Here is a 19,342-nt window from a genome sequence, read left to right as displayed (position 1 = left end):
ATAGAGCACTTGCCTAGCATATGTGAGATACTGGGTTCAATCCTCAGCACCACATAAAAATAAATAAATAATACAAAGGTATTGTGTTCATCTACAACTAATAAATTTTTAAAAAATTCAACTAATCCCAGCTTAAATTTCTTGGTTCTTTCAATTTTGGAAAACTTGGTATTTATGAAATAATGTTCATTTTCAAAAGAGGAATTCATGTTATGCTAGAAAAAATATTTATAAAGAAGTAGAATAAAAATAAAATAAATGAGTTTTTTGCTTGTCTACAGGTCCATAAAACTACCACCCCTTATATGGATTGTTTTCAGATTTAATTATGTAAAAAAGGAAGATAATTTTGTCTTTATTAAGTCCTATTTAATATGTACTTATAATATGTACTTAGACTTAATTTTTAATTTTATTTTCAGAAAGGATTTAGAAACGTACTTCTAATTTACCAAAAATAAGCCAGAGGGAAACAAATTTCATGAATGAGGCTAAAATGATTCACCAAACAAGCAAACATTCTGTGATTTATTTAGTATAATTTAGATAAGTTGGAACTTATTCTTGACTCTATCTTCATTTTACATTTTATAACAGGTGACATTAAGATGTGAGGGATCATATCAGGATTATAAAAATAGAGTATTGAAGATAGGAGCAAGATAATACAAAGATGGGGTTGGGGGTAAGTTCTGTGGTAGAATGCTTGAGGTTATGGGTTCCATTCCTAGCACCACAAGAAATAAATAGATAGTTTTAGTTTAAAAAGAAAGATACACAAATATGGTTCATAATTGGTAGGAAAGTGAAATGGATTTAATTAAGCAAATCAGTAGATCAGGCTTGAGCTCTGATACCAAACAATTTATTAGAAAACATTTCTTACAGAGATAAAAGAGCCTAGTACTTAGTTGATAACTTGTAGTAATATACAATTAGCTATAAAAATAAATTGGAAATAAAATTTAAGTACAGAATAAGTAAATGCAAGCAGAATGAATGGTGGAATTGATATTACTCCTGGATTATATATGTGCCTAGCATCTTCATTAAACAAAGGACCTTTTTAGAGAAATCTGCACAGAATGAGTGTACCGTATGTCAACTAGAAGGTTCATGTGCAGATTGAACTCATTCCTGTGATGTTTGGCAGGCCACTGTGCCTGGAGTTGGGGATCCTTATCCTTAAGGGCTTTTTACTATAGAGGACCGCAACCTAAGTAGGCATCACATTTTAAATGGCCCAGATGCTATACTTAGTAGAGTTTGTTAACAAGTATAGTATTTGTTTATTTGTTTTTATCCTATCCCTTTTTCAGTGAAATGGATGTACTTTGATGTTATTAATAGAGTTTTCATAAGCCTCTAAGTTGACATTCTTTTTGAAAAAGAAAGATCATTTTGTTTTTCTTAAATTATGTGAGTCACACTTTATCTCATACACCTCAGGTGCCTCTGTCCTGTATAACATTTTATTCATGAGAGTGATACCACCAGTTATGGCTTCTGCTCCCTCACATGTTGAACTATAACATTAGAGAAGTACACCGAGGCAAGTATATAAAGCAGGGTTATTTAAAAAGAGCAAACCCTGAATGTACACTCTGCTTCCACTGGTCCTCTTGAAGCCAGAATTAGACAGGCAGTTGGTATGGATAGATAAATCGAGTTAGATCAGATCAAGGAGGCCAATTTGAGTGAGTCCAGGAATTTGGAGACTTCCGAGAGGGAGAAGGGGGCCATAGCTGGTATCCTAGTATCCCAAGAAGTGAGGTATTTCCCCTTTTTTTATGTTTTAAGCTTCTTTTGTTCTCTTGCTCTCTTCCCCTTATCTTTCTCCTTCTTGTATGTGACTAGGATGGCCAAAATGTGGGAAACTAGTGGGCTGAAGGGGGAAGGGCAGGATGAAACAGCCTAGGACACATTAATTTACAATTTTTACAACTCAGTGTAGGGAGGGGCAATTCCTGGGACAGGTTACCTTAGCAACAGGTTGGAGCTAGGGCAGGTTGTCTTGATAGGGTGGAAGAAGGGCTCTGAAGGCATTTCAGTTCCTCAGGGGGCAGTCTCCCAACTTCCTGGACTCACTCAAATTGGCCTCCTTGCTCTGACCTGACTCAATTTACCTATCTATACTGACTGCCTGTCTAATTCTGGCTTCAAGAGGACCAGTGGAAGCAGAGTATATATTCAGGATTTGCTCAGAGGTGGCTGGCTGACCCATTTAGTTTACTTGTTTTAGAATATAGTGGTCAGGTCACTAGGGTTATGGAGATAAACCCTAGGTGGACTATAGTTCTCAGGTTTATTGCTAGTAGCACACTCTGTGACAGCTGTCACAGATACTCAGTGTTTGGTATATATCACATATTTCGTTTGAGTGTGAAAATTTGTGGTTACTACTAGAAAAAGAACCAAAAGTTTTATCTATAAGATGAAAGTAATACCTTTATTTTATATAGTTTGTACATGAACCCCTTAAAACTGTTTTAGGATGTATAACTTAAATTTAGCAGTATTGTGAGAATACCCTAGGAAATTCATCTTTAAATATACTTATCAAAAAATGTAATAATTAATAAAGCAAAATTTAAAAATATCTGTAGAGTCAGTGTAAGATTTCAATGTTGGTAGGATAGGAAGAGCGAATAATTAGATACATATACTCATTTAGAATTTAATTCTAGTAACAAATCAAAGAGTATTTTGAAATTTATAATTCCCTTGTAATAGATATTCATGAAAGAACTTGATCTGGTGAGATGACTACATGATTCCTTATGTTTCTTTTTGTTTAGTTGGTAATTCCATTAACTACTCAAGATGACCTGGACAAAGCTGTAGAACTGCTTGATCGTAGTATTCATATGAAGAGCCTCAAGATATTACTTGTGATAAATGGAAGTACACAGGTATGAATAAAGGATTTTTTCCTCTCCAGGAAGAATTTATGGGACTTAATTCTATAAGTTAATATATGAAACAAGTATGTGTGTGTGTGTGTGTATATATATATATATATATATATATATACATACACACACACACACACGCTATCATATCTCTACCCCTCAAAACTACATACTCAAAATTACAAATAAGAATAATATATTATATTATATAGAAACTGACAGCTTTGAAGAATTATGTTAGGATTAAATGATTTTTTTTTAAATAGAACTTCACTATGTTGCCCAGGCCATCTTTGAACTCTTGAACTCAAGTGATCCTGTAGCTTCAGAAGTGATCCTGTAGCCTCAGCCTCCTGAACAGCTGAGATTATTGTCATGGGTCACTATGCCTGGCAGGATTACAATTTCTAAGAGTAGAAGATTTGATAAGGCCCATAACAATATATAATAACTAGGTTGTATTTGGTAGGGGAGAGAATTCTGCTTAAAGCCCTATGGGGGAAAAATAGCACTCATGCCCTTTTTCTTTTGTAGGCTACTAATTTAGAACCATTGTCATCACTAGAAGGTTTGGATAACGCAGGATTTGAAACAGAGAGGAAAAAGCGGCTTTCCATAATAGGTAAGAAAGCTAATATCTGAGTCAGGAAATGGTTGATTTCTCAATTTCTTAATGGAGGGCAACACCTAAACATATTCCTAAATAGCACCCCATTTCTATACTCTGCAAATTATCTAAGTTAACTAGTTTTTAAGTGTCTATTGTTCCTTGGAAATTAATTTTACATATTATAGTATTAGCAATCTTCAATCAAGATTCTTTGTATATATATTCACAGTACTTTAATGTTAAATAAATTCAAATAAAGCCTTGTAGAGCTTTTAATTATATAAATAGAATCAAAGTGTGAAGTATGATATATCAAGAACTATGTAATGTTTTGAATAACCAACAATAAAAATTTAAAAAAAAAAGACAAAAATTTAGTCTGACAATACCAATTATTGGCAAGGATGTAAAGTAACAGAGAGTTTTCATATCCTGCTAAGAGTGTAGCTTAGTTCATTTTATTGGAGAGCACTTTAATAACATGTCAAATATGCATATTCTAGGACCAACTGTTTTCCTTCCTAATACACACTAGATATGTTATTGAACATGTGCACAAGGAGAAATGTAAACAAATTTTATTGTACCATTCTTTGTGTTATATGAATGCACTGTTATCATGTGTATATTATACCCTCTCTCTGTATACATACCACAGTATAATGTTTTTGTTCTGAACTATTTGGGAGTAAGTTAAAAACATCATGACCAAACAGAAAATCTGCAGAAGAATTAGTATTTATAACATATTCAGAATATGCAAAAATGTATTATCATGTTTAGAAATACACACATGTATAGCAGAAATAGAAATATAGTGGCTAAGGTTGTGGCTCAGTGGTAGAGCGCTCGCCTAGCATGCACAAGGCACTTGGTTCCATCCTCAGCACCATATAAATGTAAAATGAAGATATTTTGTCCACCTAAAACTAAGAAATAAACATTTAAAAAGAAAGAAAGATTGGAATATGAATGATCAACAACAAATTTGGGCAAGTGGTCTTCCTGGGGGATAAGGAAGGAAATGTGTTCAAGGATGGGCACCTGAAAGCTTATCTGCAGTATTTTTTTAAGCTATGTCTTGGGCACATATTTGTGGGGTTTTTTGTTTGTTTTACCTTTTTTGTTTGACTAATAAATTTCATAATTAAAAAAAATATATTCCTATTTTAATGAAAAATTTTAAAATTAGGAATAGATGCTGCGTTTTATCTAATGCCTTGTCAGTATTTATTAAAATATCATTTTATTTCAAAATCTGGCTCTGTTTTCTAGGACAGTATGTAAGGTATGCATAATGTTTTTTGAACAAATGAATATCTATCCCTCTCTACATTCTTCTATATCTAAGTCCAATTAATTCCAAGTTCTTCTTTGAATACTTCACCCTTCAATAAACAATATTACCACACACACACACACACACATAAATAAATAAATAAATAGAATAGAATAGAATAGAGGGACTGGTTGCAGTAGTACACTCCCGTAGTCTCAGCAGCTTGGGAGGCTGAGGCATGTGTTCCCAAATTCAAAGCCGGTGTCAGCAAAAGCAAGGCACTAAGCAACCCAGTAAGACCTTGTCTCTAAATAAAATACAAAAAACAGGGCTGGACAATTCATAATAGCTAAACTGTGGAGCCAACCTAGATGCCCTTCAGTGGATGAATGGATAAAAAAAATGTGGCATATATACACAATGGAATTTTAGTCAACGTTAAAAGAGAATAAAATCATGGCATTTGCAGGTAAATGGATGGAGTTGGGGAAGATAATGCTAAGTGAAGTTAGCCAATCCCCAAAAAACAAATGCAGAATATTTTCTCTGATATAAGGAGGATGACTCATAATGGGGTAGGGAGGGGGAACATGGGATGAATAGATGAATTCTAGATAGGGCAGAGGGGAGGGAGGGAAAGGGAGGAGGCAGGGGATTAGTAAGAATTGTGAAATGTGATGGACATCATTATCCAAAGTACATGTATGAAGACATGAATTGGGTATCAACCTACTTTATATACAAACAGATATATGAAAAATTGTGGTATATATGTGTAATAAGAATTGTAATGAAAAAAAAAGTACATGTATAAAGGCATAAATTGGCATGAACATACTTTGTATACAAAGATATGAAAAATTGTGCTCTATATGTGTAATAAGAATTGTAATACATTCCATTCCAATGTCATGTATTTTTAAAAAAAAAAAAAACAGGGCTGGGCATGTGGCTCAGTGGTCTAATGCCCCTGAGTTAAATCCCCAGTAAACCCTCCCCTCTACACACACAAGATAAAAGAAAAGAGGGGGAAAAAAGTAATTCTAGTATATTAAAATTAATAGACTAGATTCTTAAGTTTCTAAAACTTTCTGTAAGGTCTTAATTATTGAAGAATGCAATCACAATAAAGATTGCCAAAAAATACCACATTTTGCCTTTATTATACTTTCTTATTATTCAGTTTTTACTTACCATTAATAATATATTGCTATATTTTTTAAAAAGATAGACTCAATATCTTTATTTCTTTTTATGTGGTGCTGAGGATTGAACCCAGTGCCTTATATGCATGAGGCAAGTGCTTTACATATATTTATCAGGAATATGCTTTAATTATATAAATAGAATAGAGTTATAACCCCAGCCCCTGTATTGCTACAATTAAGGTTATGATATAAAGAAATAAAGATCCTATGTGCTGTATTATAAGGTGGCCTTAGTAAGGCTTGGGAAAGGCAGATGTGTTTTTTCTTTTTTTTTCCAAAATATTTATTATCTAGCATATCTGAAAATGACCTCAAGAGTTTGATGGATTATTTACATATCTGTTCAGAAACTATCATTCACCAAATTTTCACCTTGTATGTCAATAAGCCTAATGGACAAACTATTTAGTTTAAATAGCGCTCAGATGTGTTTTTTCTTTTTGGTACTGGGGTTTGAACTCAGGGGCACTTAACCACTGAGCCACACCCCCAGTGGTTTTTTTTTTTTTTTTTTTTTTTTTTTTAAAGATAGGGTCTTACTGAGTTGCTTAGTGCCTCACTAAGTTGCTGAGGCCAGCATTGGACTCACCATTCTCCTGCCTTAGCCTCCTGAGCTGCTGGGATTACAGGCATGTACCACCAAGCCTGGTGGCAGGTGTGCTCGTAACTCTTCAGTTCTATGTGTTGTCTTCAGTTTGTATAAAGTGTTGATAATGTGCATTTTTTTAAAAAAGATAAAAGCATTTCATTATTCAAAACTACTGATATGTGGTCATTAAGGATAGCATGAGATTATGTATTTGAAGGGCAAAAGTAGAAGAGGACAAAAGGACAAATAGGGAGGAAACAGAAGAGTGGGACAAAGCAAAAGATTTGATTAGGATACCCCATTTACAATAGCCTCAAAAAAAATAAAATACTTGGGACACCTCTTTCATTAAAGATGTGAAAAATCTATACAATGAAAACTAGAGAACCCTAAAGAAAGAAATAAAAAAAAAAACCTTAGAAGATGGAAAGATCTACCTTGCCCTTGGATAGGCAGAATTAATATTATTAAAATTACCATACTACCAAAAGCACTATGCAGATTTAATGCAATTCTGATCAAAATCCCAATGGCATATCTCATAGAAATAGAAAACGCATTCATGAAATTCATCTGGAAAAATAAGAGACCCAGAATAGCTAAAGCAATAGCAGGAAGAGTGAAGCAGGTGGCGTCACTATACCAGACATTAAACCATACTACAGAGCAATAGTAACAAAAACAGCATGGTATTGGCACCAAAACAGACTGTTAGACCAATGGTACAGAATTGAGGACACAAGAGACTAACCCACACAATTACAATTATCTTATATTAGACAAAGGCACCAAAAACACACATTGGAGAAAAGATAGCCTATTCAACAAATGGTACTGGGAAAACTGGAAATCCATATGCAACAAAATTAAATTAAACCCCTATCTCTCACCATGTACAAAACTCAACTCAAAGTGGACCAAGACCTAGGAATTAAACCAGAAACTGTGTTTAATAGAAGAAAAAGTAGTCCCTAATCTTCATTATATGGGATTGATTAGGCCCCAACTTCCTTAATAAGACTCCCATAGCATAAGAATTAAAACTAAGAATCAATAAGTGGGATAGACTCAAACTAAAAAGTTTCTTCTCAGCAAAAGAAACAATCAGTGAGGTGAATAGACAGCAAATCTTTACCCCTCACACATCATGTAGAGCACTAATCTCTAGGGTATATAAAGAACTCAGAAAGCTAAGCACCAAATGAAACAAATAACCCAATCAATAAATGGGCCAAGGACCTGAACAGACACTTCTTAGAAGAGGATATACAATCAATCAATAAATATATGAAAAAATGCTCATCATCTCTAGCAATTAGAGAAATGCAAATTAAAACTACTCTAAGATATCATCTCACTCCAGTCAGAATGGCAGCTATTATGAAGACAAACAATAAGTGTTGACAAGGATGTGGGAAAAAGGCACACTTATACATTGCTGGTGGGAATGCAAATTGGTGCAGCTAATACGGAAAGCAGTATGGAGATTCTTTGGAAAATTGGGAATGGAGCCACCATTTGACCCAGCTGTCCCTCTCCTCGGTCTATACCCAAAGGACTTAAAAACAGTATACTACAGGGACACAGCCACATCAATTTTTACAGCAGCACAATGCATAATAACTAAACTGTGGGAACCAACCTAGATGCCCTTCAGTAGATAAATGGATTAAAAAAAACTTGACATACATATACACAATGGAATTTAATGCATTAAGCTGATGTTTTAAATTTCTTTTAAATTAAAATTGTACTGAATACCTCAGTCTTATTCTACCAATAAATATTTTTGTTGTTTAACCTTAGTGCCAGCATTAAGGGGGAAAAATCAGAAATTATCTAGAATTACCAAGAGTGCATTAGCATGCCCATTACTAACAGAGGTTAAGAAAAATGGGCTATCAAGAAAGGAGATGGAGTGCTGGGTGAAGTGGCACACGCCTGTAATCCCAGTGGCTTGGGAGACTGAGGCAGGAGGATCCGGAGTTCAAAGCCTACTTCAGCAAAATCGAGGCACTAAGCAATTCACTGAGACCCTGTCTCTAAATACAATACAAAATAGGGCTGGGGATGTGGCTCCAATGGCCAAGTGCCCCTGAGTTCAGTCTCCAATACCTACCCCCTAAAAAGGAGGAATTTTCATAGTCTCTTTTCTCCCTATTTCCTTTTAGTAGTAGAATATGTCAGTCTTTTATAACCAGTGATATGTGGAAGAATAAAAATATTAGGGTTCAATTTGTTCCTTTGGCTATTAGTTGCTAACAGAGCCTCAATCAACCCTGACTCAGATTGAGCCCCTAAACATTTTACAGATAAGTGTGGATTTGGTAATTATCCTGCTCTCTTTCTCACTAACAAGTGCTGGCATATACTTAAAATGACCTGTTTACACAAAGATAAAGCTTTTTTGCTAGTTTAATTTCAAAAAATTATAAGGTGAGGGAGAAATTATATTCAGAAACATAGCATTATTTCCAAAGAACCACATTAAAATAAGATGGATTTTTATCTGATAAGAATTGTGATTAATTAAAGGACTATCTTAAATGGAAGCCAGATTTCTCCATTTTTCTAAACTACAAAGAAATTTAAATTCCAGGAATATGGTTTGCCACACAGACTTAATTTTACGTGCCTAGAAATATAGTCCAGGATTCCAAATTTAAAATACCCTAGTATGGACTAAATGATTTAAGAAGTAATCTCACTTAAGGTATCTAAAGATAAGAGGAATGGAAAGAATACCATGGAGATAAATGTGGATAGCATTCATTTGTCATGAATTATTTTATCACCAAAACATTTTTGCAAAAAGGAGAATTAGTCCCATGTTTACAAACTAGGAAACAGGTGCATGATGATCTTGTAACTTTCCCAATGCCACTCAGCTGGTAAATAACTTGAACCAAGATTAAACTAAGGTCTGACTCCATGCTTTCACTACATTATGATGCTTTCCACAAGTTATGTAAAAAGTTTACAAATATGAATTATCTGCAATAAATTCAAAAGCGGTGGTATTTATTTATCTAAAATTCCATCTGGCTGGGGTTATGGCTCAGTGGTAGAGTGCTCACCTAGCATGCTTGAGGCACCGAGTTTGATCCTCAGCACTACATAAATGTAAAATAAAGATCTTGTGAAAAAAATTTCTATGATATATCATCAAATATAATGTAGTTGTCAACAGTCAGAAGAGCACCTGATAAGTATAAATGGATATCACAGTGAGGTTAATAATTAAAGTAGAGTGGGAGTTTAGAATGGTTGTAAGAATATCTGAAGTTTTACAAACATGAATGTTCTGATAAATGTTAATAAACACTAGGTTTCATTTGCTTAAATTATTTTGATATAGTTCAGAAATACAGCCTACTTAGTATTTTTTGGTACCGGGGATTGAACCCAGGGATACTTTGCCACTGAGCTATATCTTCAACTCTTAATTTTTTGAGATGGGAGTCTCACTAAGTTGCTAAGGCAGGCCTTAAACTTGTGATCCTCTTGCCTCAGCCTCCCAAGTTGGTCAAGGTTACAGGCATATGCCCAATTAGCCTATTTAGTTATACTCCAATTTTTTTCTTTCTGATATTTATAAATCACATAATTTTATTCTTTTCAGGTCCCACTAATAGAGATAGAAGCTCTCCTCCCCCAGGATACATTCCAGATGAATTACACCAGGTAGCCCGGAATGGGTCATTCACTAGTATCAACAGTGAAGGAGAATTTATTCCAGAGAGCATGGACCAAGTAAGCTGAAGTCAGATGTTATTTTTCATTTTATTTAAAGGGATATTGGTAAGAGTCAGTGTGATTTGGCAAGTATCTGAGTGTGTGTGTGTGTGTGTGTGTGTGTGTGTGTGTGTGTTTTCTCCAATCCTGTATCTTTCTTAAGTGAACAAAATAATTTAAATAAACAGGAAACTGCACATTAACTTGTATGTGCCTTTATGTATTGAAGTATACAGAAAACTGCTGAAAGGCTACCTTTCTTAATATTGCTTACCCATAAATGAATGAATGAATGCATTTGTTTTTAATCCCAGGGATAACTAGCATTCAGATTTTTTACATTAACACTTGAAAGAACAAAATTACAAATATTTAACTTTATGAAACTGAGGTTTGTGAACTTTTTATAACTTTTTTAAAATAATTCAGTATTAAAATGTTTTTATAGAGTTGCTATTATTTTCTTAACATTGGATGTTCACACTACTGCAGTAGTAGTCACTGTGTAATTAGTCTCAATTAGGGTGGGGCCATCATTCAGTTTTCAGTAAGTAAAATTATATGAAACATTTTAGCTTTAATTATTTTAAAGGACTATTAGGGAACTTTGAAGTAAGCCTACCTGTGCAAGACATTTAGAAATGAATAACTCTGGAGAGTGACTGCTATTGGGTATGGTTTCTTTTGAAGGTAATGAAAGTGTTCAAAAATTGTGGTAAGGGTTACACAGCTGTCCGTATATCAAGAGCCGTAGAATTATGCCCTTTAAATGGGTTAGTTTTATCTCAATAAAATATTTTTTAAAGACTTTTGGTTGTATCAGATTGAATCATGATGGAACTCTTTATTTTCCTAGATGCTGGATCCATTATCTTTAAGCAGCCCTGAAAATTCTGGCTCAGGAAGTTGTCCATCACTTGATAGTCCTTTGGATGGGTAATGTCAATTGTAGTTTTGTTTTTTAATACATATGAGTAATATACACATATACACAGCATGTAAAATTATCAATAACTCTTTGTACTACATTTATGGGAATATAGTTAATTGATATTTGTTCTTACTGATGGTGAATGAAATTCTTTATAGTGCAGATAAATCCCTTAACCTCATGGAACTCAGTGTTATTGGCTAAAATGATATCTGATGATACTGTTTTAAGTGTTTCTGCTTGCCAAAGATGTGTTTGAAGCCAAATGCAAACTTAGAATTTATGTGTGCTTATTTTTAAAAACTGTACTTATGAAACATCATATTTTTCTTTTTTTAATTGATTTTTTTAAATACATGACATCAGAATGCATTACAATTCTTATTACACATATAGAGCAGTTTTTCATATCTTTGTATATGAAGTATGTTTACGCCAATTCATGCCTTTATATAAATGTACTTTTTTTTTGCATTACAATTCTTTTTTTTTTTTTAACTGTTGGAACTTTTTATTTTTTTATTTTTTTTTTATTTATTTTTTATTGTTGGTCGTTCAAAACATAGTTCTTAATATATCATATTTCACAGTTTGATTCAAGTGGGTTATGAACTCCATTTTTACCCCGTATACAGATTGCTGTATCACATCAGTTACACCTCCATTGATTTACATATTGCCATTTTAGTGTCTGATGTATTCTGCTGTCTATCCTATTCTCTACTATTCCCCCTCCCCTCCCCTCCCCTCCCCTTTTCTCTCTCTACCCCCTCTACTGTAAATCATTTCTTCCACTTGTATTATTCTTCTCTTACCCCTCATTTCCTCTTATATGTAATTTTGTATAACCCTGAGGATCACCTTCCATTTCCATGCAATTCCCTTCTCTCTCCCTTTCCCTCCCACCTCTCGTCCCTGTTTAATGTTGATCTTCTTCTCAAGCTCTTCGTCCCTACCCTGTCCTTGGTTACTCCCCTTATATCAAAGAAGTCATTTGGCATTTGTGTTTTAAGGATTGGCTAGCTTCACTTAGCATAATCTGCTCTAATGCCATCCATTTCCCTCCAAATTCTATGATTTTGTCATTTTTTAATGCAGAGTAAAACTCCATTGTGTATAAATGCCACATTTTTTTTATCCATTCGTCTATTGAAGGGCATCTAGGTTGGTTCCACAATCTTGCTATCGTGAATTGTGCTGCTATGAACATCGATGTAGCAGTGTCCCTGTAGCATGCTCTTTTTAGGTCTTTAGGGAATAGACCGAGAAGGGGAATAGCTGGGTCAAATGGTGGTTCCATTCCCAGCTTTCCAAGAAATCTCCATACTGCTTTCCAAATGGGCTGCACCAATTTGCAGTCCCACCAACAATGAACAAGTGTACCCTTTTCCCCGCATCCTCTCCAGCACTTGTTGTTGTTGGACTTCATAATGGCTGCCAATCTTACTGGGGTGAGATGGTATCTTAGGGTGGTTTTGATTTGCATTTCTCTGACTGCTAGCGATGGTGAGCATTTTTTCATGTACTTGTTGATTGATTGTATATCCTCCTCTGAGAAGTGTCTGTTCAGGTCCTTGGCCTATTTGTTGATTGGGTTATTTGTTATCTTATTGTCTAATTTTTTGAGTTCTTTGTATACTCTGGATATTAGGGCTCTATCTGAAGTGTGAGGAGTAAAAATTTGTTCCCAGGATGTAGGCTCCCTATTTACCTCTCTTATTGTTTCTCTTGCTGAGAAAAAACTTTTTAGTTTAAGTAAGTCCCATTTGTTGATTCTTGTTATTAACTCTTGTGCTATGGGTGTCCTATTGAGGAATTTGGAGCCCGACCCCACAGTATGTAGGTCATAGCCCACTTTTTCTTCTATCAGACGCCATGTCTCTGATTTAATATCCAGCTCCTTGATCCATTTTGAGTTAACTTTTGTGCATGGTGAGAGAAAGGGATTCAGTTTCGTTTTGATGCATATGGATTTCCAGTTTTCCCAGCACCATTTGTTGAAGATGCTATCCTTCCTCCATTGCATGCTTTTAGCCCCTTTATCAAATATAAGATAGTTGTAGTTTTGTGGATTGGTTACTGTGTCCTCTATTCTGTACCATTGGTCCACCCGCCTGTTTTGGTACCAGCACCATGCTGTTTTTGTTACTATTGCTCGGTAGTATAGTTTGAAGTCTGGTATCGCTATACCGCCTGATACACACTTCCTGCTTAGCATTGTTTTTGCTATTCTGGGTGTTTTATTATTCCATATAAATTTCATGATTGTTTTATCTGTTTCTACAAGAAATGCTGTTGGGATTTTGATTGGCATTGCATTAAACCTATAGAGAACTTTTGGTAATATCGCCATTTTGATGATGTTAGTTCTGCCTATCCATGAACAGGGTATATTTTTCCATCTTCTAAGGTCTTTTTCTATATCTCTCTTTAGGATTCTGTAGTTTTCATTGTATAAGTCTTTCACCTCTTTTGTTAGGTTGATTCCCAAGTATTTTATTTTTTGGGGGGATATTGTGAATGGAGTAGTTGTCCTCATTTCCGTTTCAGAGGATTTGTCGCTGATATACAGGAATGCCTTTGATTTATACGTATTGATTTTATATCCTGCCACTTTGCTGAATTCATTTATTAGCTCTAATAGTTTCATTGTAGACTCTTTTGGGTCTGCTAGGTATAAAATCATGTCATCTGCAAATAGTGATAATTTAAGTTCTTCTTTTCCTATTTTTATGCCTTTAATTTCTTTCGTCTAATTGCTCTGGCCAGTGTTTCGAGGACTATGTTGAACAGAAGTGGTGATAGAGGGCATCCCTGTCTTGTTCCAGATTTTAGAGGGAATGCCTTCAATTTTTCTCCATTCAGAATGATGCTGGCCTGTGTCTTATCATAGATTGCTTTTACAATGTGGAGGTATGATCCTGTTATCCCTAATTTTTCTAAAGTTTTGACCATAAAGGGATGCTGTACTTTGTCGAATGCTTTTTCTGCATCTATCGAGTTGATCATATGGTTCTTATTTTTAAGTCTATTGATGTGGTGAATAACATTTATTGATTTCCGTATATTGAACCAGCCTTGCATCCCAGGGATGAATCCTACTTGATCATGGTGTATAATTTTTTTGATATGTTTTTTAATCCAATTCGCCAGAATTTTATTGAGGATTTTTGCATCTAGGTTCATTAGAGATATTGGTCTGTAGTTTTCTTTCTTTGAAGTGTCTTTGTCTGGTTTAGGTATCAGGGTGATGTTGGCCTCGTAGAATGTATTTGGAAGTTCTCCCTCTTTTTCTATTTCCTGAAATAGCTTGAAAAGTATTGGTGTTAGTTCCTCTTTAAAGGTTTTGTAAAACTCTGCTGTATACCCATCTGGTCCTGGGCTTTTCTTAGCTGGTAGTCTTTTGATGGTTTCTTCTATTTCCTCTATTGTTATTGGTCTGTTTAGGTTGTCTATATCCTCCTGACTCAATCTGGGCAGATCATATGACTTAAGAAATTTATCTATGCCTCCACTATCTTCTATTTTATTGGAATATAAGGATTCAAAATAATTTCTGATTATCTTCTGTACTTCTGAAGTGTCTGTTGTGATATTGCCTTTTTCATCCCGTATGCTAGTAATTTGAGTTCTCTCTCTTCTTCTCTTCGTTAGCATGGCTAAGGGTCTGTCGATTTTATTTATTTTTTCAAAGAACCAACTTTTAGTTTTGTCAATTTTTTCAATTGTTTCTTTTGTTTCGATTTCATTAATTTCAGCTCTGATTTTAATTATTTCTTGCCTTCTACTTCTTTTGCTGTTGTTTTGCTCTTCTTTTTCTAGGATTTTGAGATGAAGTATGACATCATTTATTTGTTGGTTTTTTCTTTTTTTAAGGAATGAACTCCAAGCAATGAATTTTCCTCTTAGAACTGCTTTCAATGTGTCTCATAGATTCCGATATGTTGTGTCTGAGTTTTCATTTAACTCTAAGAAGTTTTTAATTTCCTCCTTGATGTCTTCTAAAACCCATTGATCATTCAGTAACCTATTGTTCATTCTCCAAGTGATGCATGATTTTTCCTTCCTTCTTTTATCGTTGATTTTCAGTTTCATTCCATTATGATCAGATAAGATGCATGGTATTATCTCTACTCCTTTATATTGTCTAAGAGTTGCCCTGTGACATAATATATGATCTATTTTTGAGAAGGATCCATGTGTTGCTGAGAAAAAAGTGTAACTGCTTGATGTTGGGTGGTATATTCTATATATGTCAATTAAGTCTAGGTTATTAATTGTGTTATTGAGTTCTATAGTTTCCTATTTAACTTTTGTTTGGAAGATCTGTCCAGTGGTGAGAGAGGTGTGTTGAAGTCTCCCATGATTATTGTATGGTGGTCTATTAGACTCTTGAACTTGAGAAGAGTTTGCTTGATGAACATAGCTGCACCATTGTTTGGGGCATATATATTTATGATTGTTATGTCTTGTTGGTATATGGTTCCCTTGAGCAGTATGTAGTGTCCCTCTTTATCCCTTTTGATTAACTTTGGCTTGAAATCTATTTTATTAGATATGAATATGGACACTCCTGCTTGTTTCCGAAGTCCATATGAGTGATATGATTTTTCCCAACCTTTCATCTTCAGTCTATGTATATCTTTTCCTATCAAATGCATCTCCTGTAGGCAGCATATTGTTGGGTCTTGTTTTGTGATCCATTCAACTAGCCTGTGTCTCTTAATTGGTGAGTTTAAGCCATTAACATTTAGGGTTATTATTGAGATATGGTTTGTTTTTCCAGACATATTTGTTTATTAATGTTACTAAACCTGATTTGTTTTCCCCTTTGATTACTTTCCCCCCTTTACTGTCCTACCTCCCACTGTTGGTTTTCATTGTTATTTTCCATTTCCTCTTCCTGTAATGTTTTGCCAAGGATTTTTTGAAGAGATGGTTTTCTAGCTGCAAATTCTTTTAACTTTTGTTTATCGTGGAAGGTTTTAATTTCATCTTCCATCCTGAAGCTTAATTTCGCCGGATACACGATTCTTGGTTGGAACCCATTTTCTTTCAGTGTTTGAAATATGTTATTCCAGGATCTTCTAGCTTTTAGAGTCTGTGTTGAGAGATCAGCTGTTATCCTGATTGGTTTACCCCTAAATGTAATCTGCTTCCTTTCTCTTGTAGCTTTTAAAATTCTCTCCTTATTCTGTATGTTGGGCATCTTCATTATGATGTGTCTAGGTGTGGATCTCTTATGATTTTGCACATTCGGCGTCCTGTAGGCTTCTAGGATTTGGGATTCTGTCTCATTCTTCAAGTCTGGGAAGTTTTCTCGTATTATTTCATTGAATAGATTGTTTATTCCTTTGGTTTGTAGCTCTGTGCCTTCTTGTATCCCAATGACTCTTAAGTTTGGTCTTTTAATGTTATCCCATATTTCTTGGATGTTCTGCTCATGGTTTCTTAGCAGTCTTGCTGAGCTGTCTATTTCTTTTCAAGTTGAAATACTTTGTCTTCATTGTCTGATGTTCTGTCTTCTAAGTGATCTATCTACTCTGCTGATAGTATTCTCAATTGAGTTTTTAAGTTGGTTTATTGCTTCCTGCATTTCTAGGATTTCTATTTGTTTGTTTTTTATTACTTCTATCTCCCTGTGTAATTGATCTTTTGCTTCCTGGATTTGTTTATGTAGTTCCTTGTCAAAGTGATCTTTCATTGTCTGATTTTGCTGTCTCATGTCTTCCTTGAGACTCCAGATCATCTGAAGCATGTATATCCTGAACTCTTTATCTGACATTCCATCTGTTGCAGCTATTATCTCTTCTAAAGTTGAGTTGACCTGCACTGCTTGTGGTCCTTTCTTTCCTTGTCTTTTCATACTGCTCGCGTTTCTTTCTGCTTGGTGAAACTGTTGTGTTTTTGAAATTTTCCCCCTATTTATTTATATTGCTCTTGTATAGTTGGAAAATCTCCCTTGCAGGGCGGGTAGTGGCTGTGCTCCTCCTCTAATTAGGGTGATCTGTCTACCACGCTGGTCGATCGCAGGTCTGCCCACCCTGCGGGCGCAGGTGGCAGCTCTGCTCTGCCCCCACTCCAATTGTGGTGACGTAACTACCATGCCCTCGGGTGGTTGGTCCTGATCCGGATGTGGGCGAAGGCTCTGCTCTGCCCCTACTCCAATTGGTGTGACGTGTCTACCACGCTGGCAGGCCTCTAGGCCTGTTCCGCCAGTGAGTCGCAGGTCTGCCTACCTTGCGGGCTCGGGCAGCAGTTCTGCTCAGCCCCCACTCCAAATGGGGCTACCTGACTGCCTCTCCAACGGGTCGCTGGGCCTTTTCCGGTCACGGGTGCTGGCTCTACTCCACCCCCACTCCAACCAGTGTGACGTGACTGCCTCGGTGCTACGTGTCCACCACACTGGCAGGCTACCGGGCCTGTTCCGCCGGTGAGTCGCAAGTCTGCCTACCTTGCGGGCTCGGGCAGCAGTTCTGCTCAGCCCCCACTCCAAATGGGGCTACCTGACTGCCTCTCCAACGGGTCGCTGGGCCTTTTCCGGACACGGGTGCTGGCTCTACTCCACCCCCACTCCAACCAGTGTGACGTGACTGCCTCGGTGCTACGTGTCCACCATGCTGGCAGGCTACCGGGCCTGTCCTGCCAGTGGGTCGAAGGTCTGCCTACCTTGTAGGCTCAGACGGCGGTTCTACACAGCCCCTACTCCAAATGGGGTGACTTGGCTACCGCACCTTCGGGTCGCTGGTCCTGTTCCAGGCGTAGGCGGCTACTCTCTTCGGCCCCAGCTGCAGTTGGGGTGTCATGATACCATGCCGGCGGGTCACTTGGCCTGTTCTGGGCGCAGGCGGCAGCTCCCCTCTGCCCCTCTGGCCCCCACTGCACCCAGCAGGACCCGGACCGAGAAGCAGTTACCGCAGGGTCCCCGTCCCTGGGCCAAAGCCGCTCCGGGAGCCAGAATCCGGCCTCTCCGAGCCCGGTGCACGCTCCGCTAGGTGCAGGCTCCAAGGAGCGATCTCCGCAGGTTCCCCAGCCCTAGGCCAAAGCAGCTCCGGGAGCCAGAGCCCGGCCACTCCAAGCTCTCCGAGCTCGGTGCACGCTCTGCTGGGAGCAGGCTCAAAGACGCAGTCCCCGCGTGTTCCCCAGCCCTGGGCCAAAACTGTTCCGGGGGTCAGAACCCAGCCGCTTCGAGCTCGATGCACGCTCCACTAGGATCTGGCTTCAATACGCAGTCTCCGCGGGTTCCCCAGCCCTGGGCCAAAGCAGCTGCGGGAACCAGAACCCGGCTGCTCGGAGCTCGGTGCACGCTTTGCTCGGAGCGAGCCCCAAGGAGTATTCCCCACAGGTTCTCTAGCCCTGAGCCTGAGCGATCTGTCTGCGAGACGCAGGCAAATGCCAGCCTGAAATCACCTGTTCCGTAGCTGAATGAGCTGAGATCAGTAGAAAACAGGGATGATTCCATCAGCTCTCCAAGATGGCGGCCGCTGTCCTCCTCCGTGGTCCGACCGGTGTCAAGAACCGAACTGGACCGCTTCTGTCCTCCGTCTCAAAGCCAGAACTCAGCACTAAGCACGGCCATTGCGCCGCTGGCAGGAGCCCCCAGAATCCGCATCGCTGCACCCCCGCTCCGGCACCTCACCGCTTCCCAGCGCGCGCCGCAGACTCCAGCCGCGGGGCGATCCGCCGATCAGGCAATGCGACCGACCGCATCCGAGCCCCTGCAGCCGAACCTCGCGCGATGGAAATCCCTCTACTAGATTCTGGAGCACCTCAATTTCGCTGGAATTTCCCAACAAGACAGCCTTCAGCTGTTTCACCTTGTCTTTCTCCTGCACAGTGACGCGGCGCACGGGGGTGATGCACTCCCTTCGCCGCCATCTTCAATCCCCTACAATTCTTATTACACATATATACCACAATTTTCCATATCTCTGTTTGTATATAAAGTATGTTGACCCCCAGTTTGAGTCTTCATACATGTACTTTGAATAATGATGTCCATCACATTCCACCATCCTTGCTAATCCCCTGCCCCCTTCTTTCCCTCCCACCCCTCTTTTCCTATCTAGAATTCATCT

At 37.5% G+C, this 19,342-nt stretch overlaps 1 protein-coding gene across 1 annotated transcript in view; it reads left to right on the top strand.

Annotated features, from left to right (window-relative positions):
- MAP3K2 (mitogen-activated protein kinase kinase kinase 2) overlaps positions 1–19,342 on the top strand; it is a 78,320-nt gene that overhangs the window by 40,759 nt on the left and 18,219 nt on the right. Inside the window, exons 6-9 of the mRNA XM_081260872.1 lie at positions 2,799–2,912; positions 3,447–3,534; positions 10,221–10,351; positions 11,190–11,269. Coding sequence (XP_081116998.1) covers positions 2,799–2,912; positions 3,447–3,534; positions 10,221–10,351; positions 11,190–11,269 — 413 coding nt within the window. The remainder of the gene's footprint in view (positions 1–2,798; positions 2,913–3,446; positions 3,535–10,220; positions 10,352–11,189; positions 11,270–19,342) is intronic.

Source organism: Spermophilus citellus, assembly GCF_964194105.1.
Source record: "Spermophilus citellus genome assembly, chromosome: 11".
Taxonomy (NCBI): Eukaryota; Metazoa; Chordata; class Mammalia; order Rodentia; family Sciuridae; genus Spermophilus; species Spermophilus citellus.
Note: the sequence above shows the minus strand (reverse complement) of the source record. Positions and strands in the feature narration are given on the sequence as shown.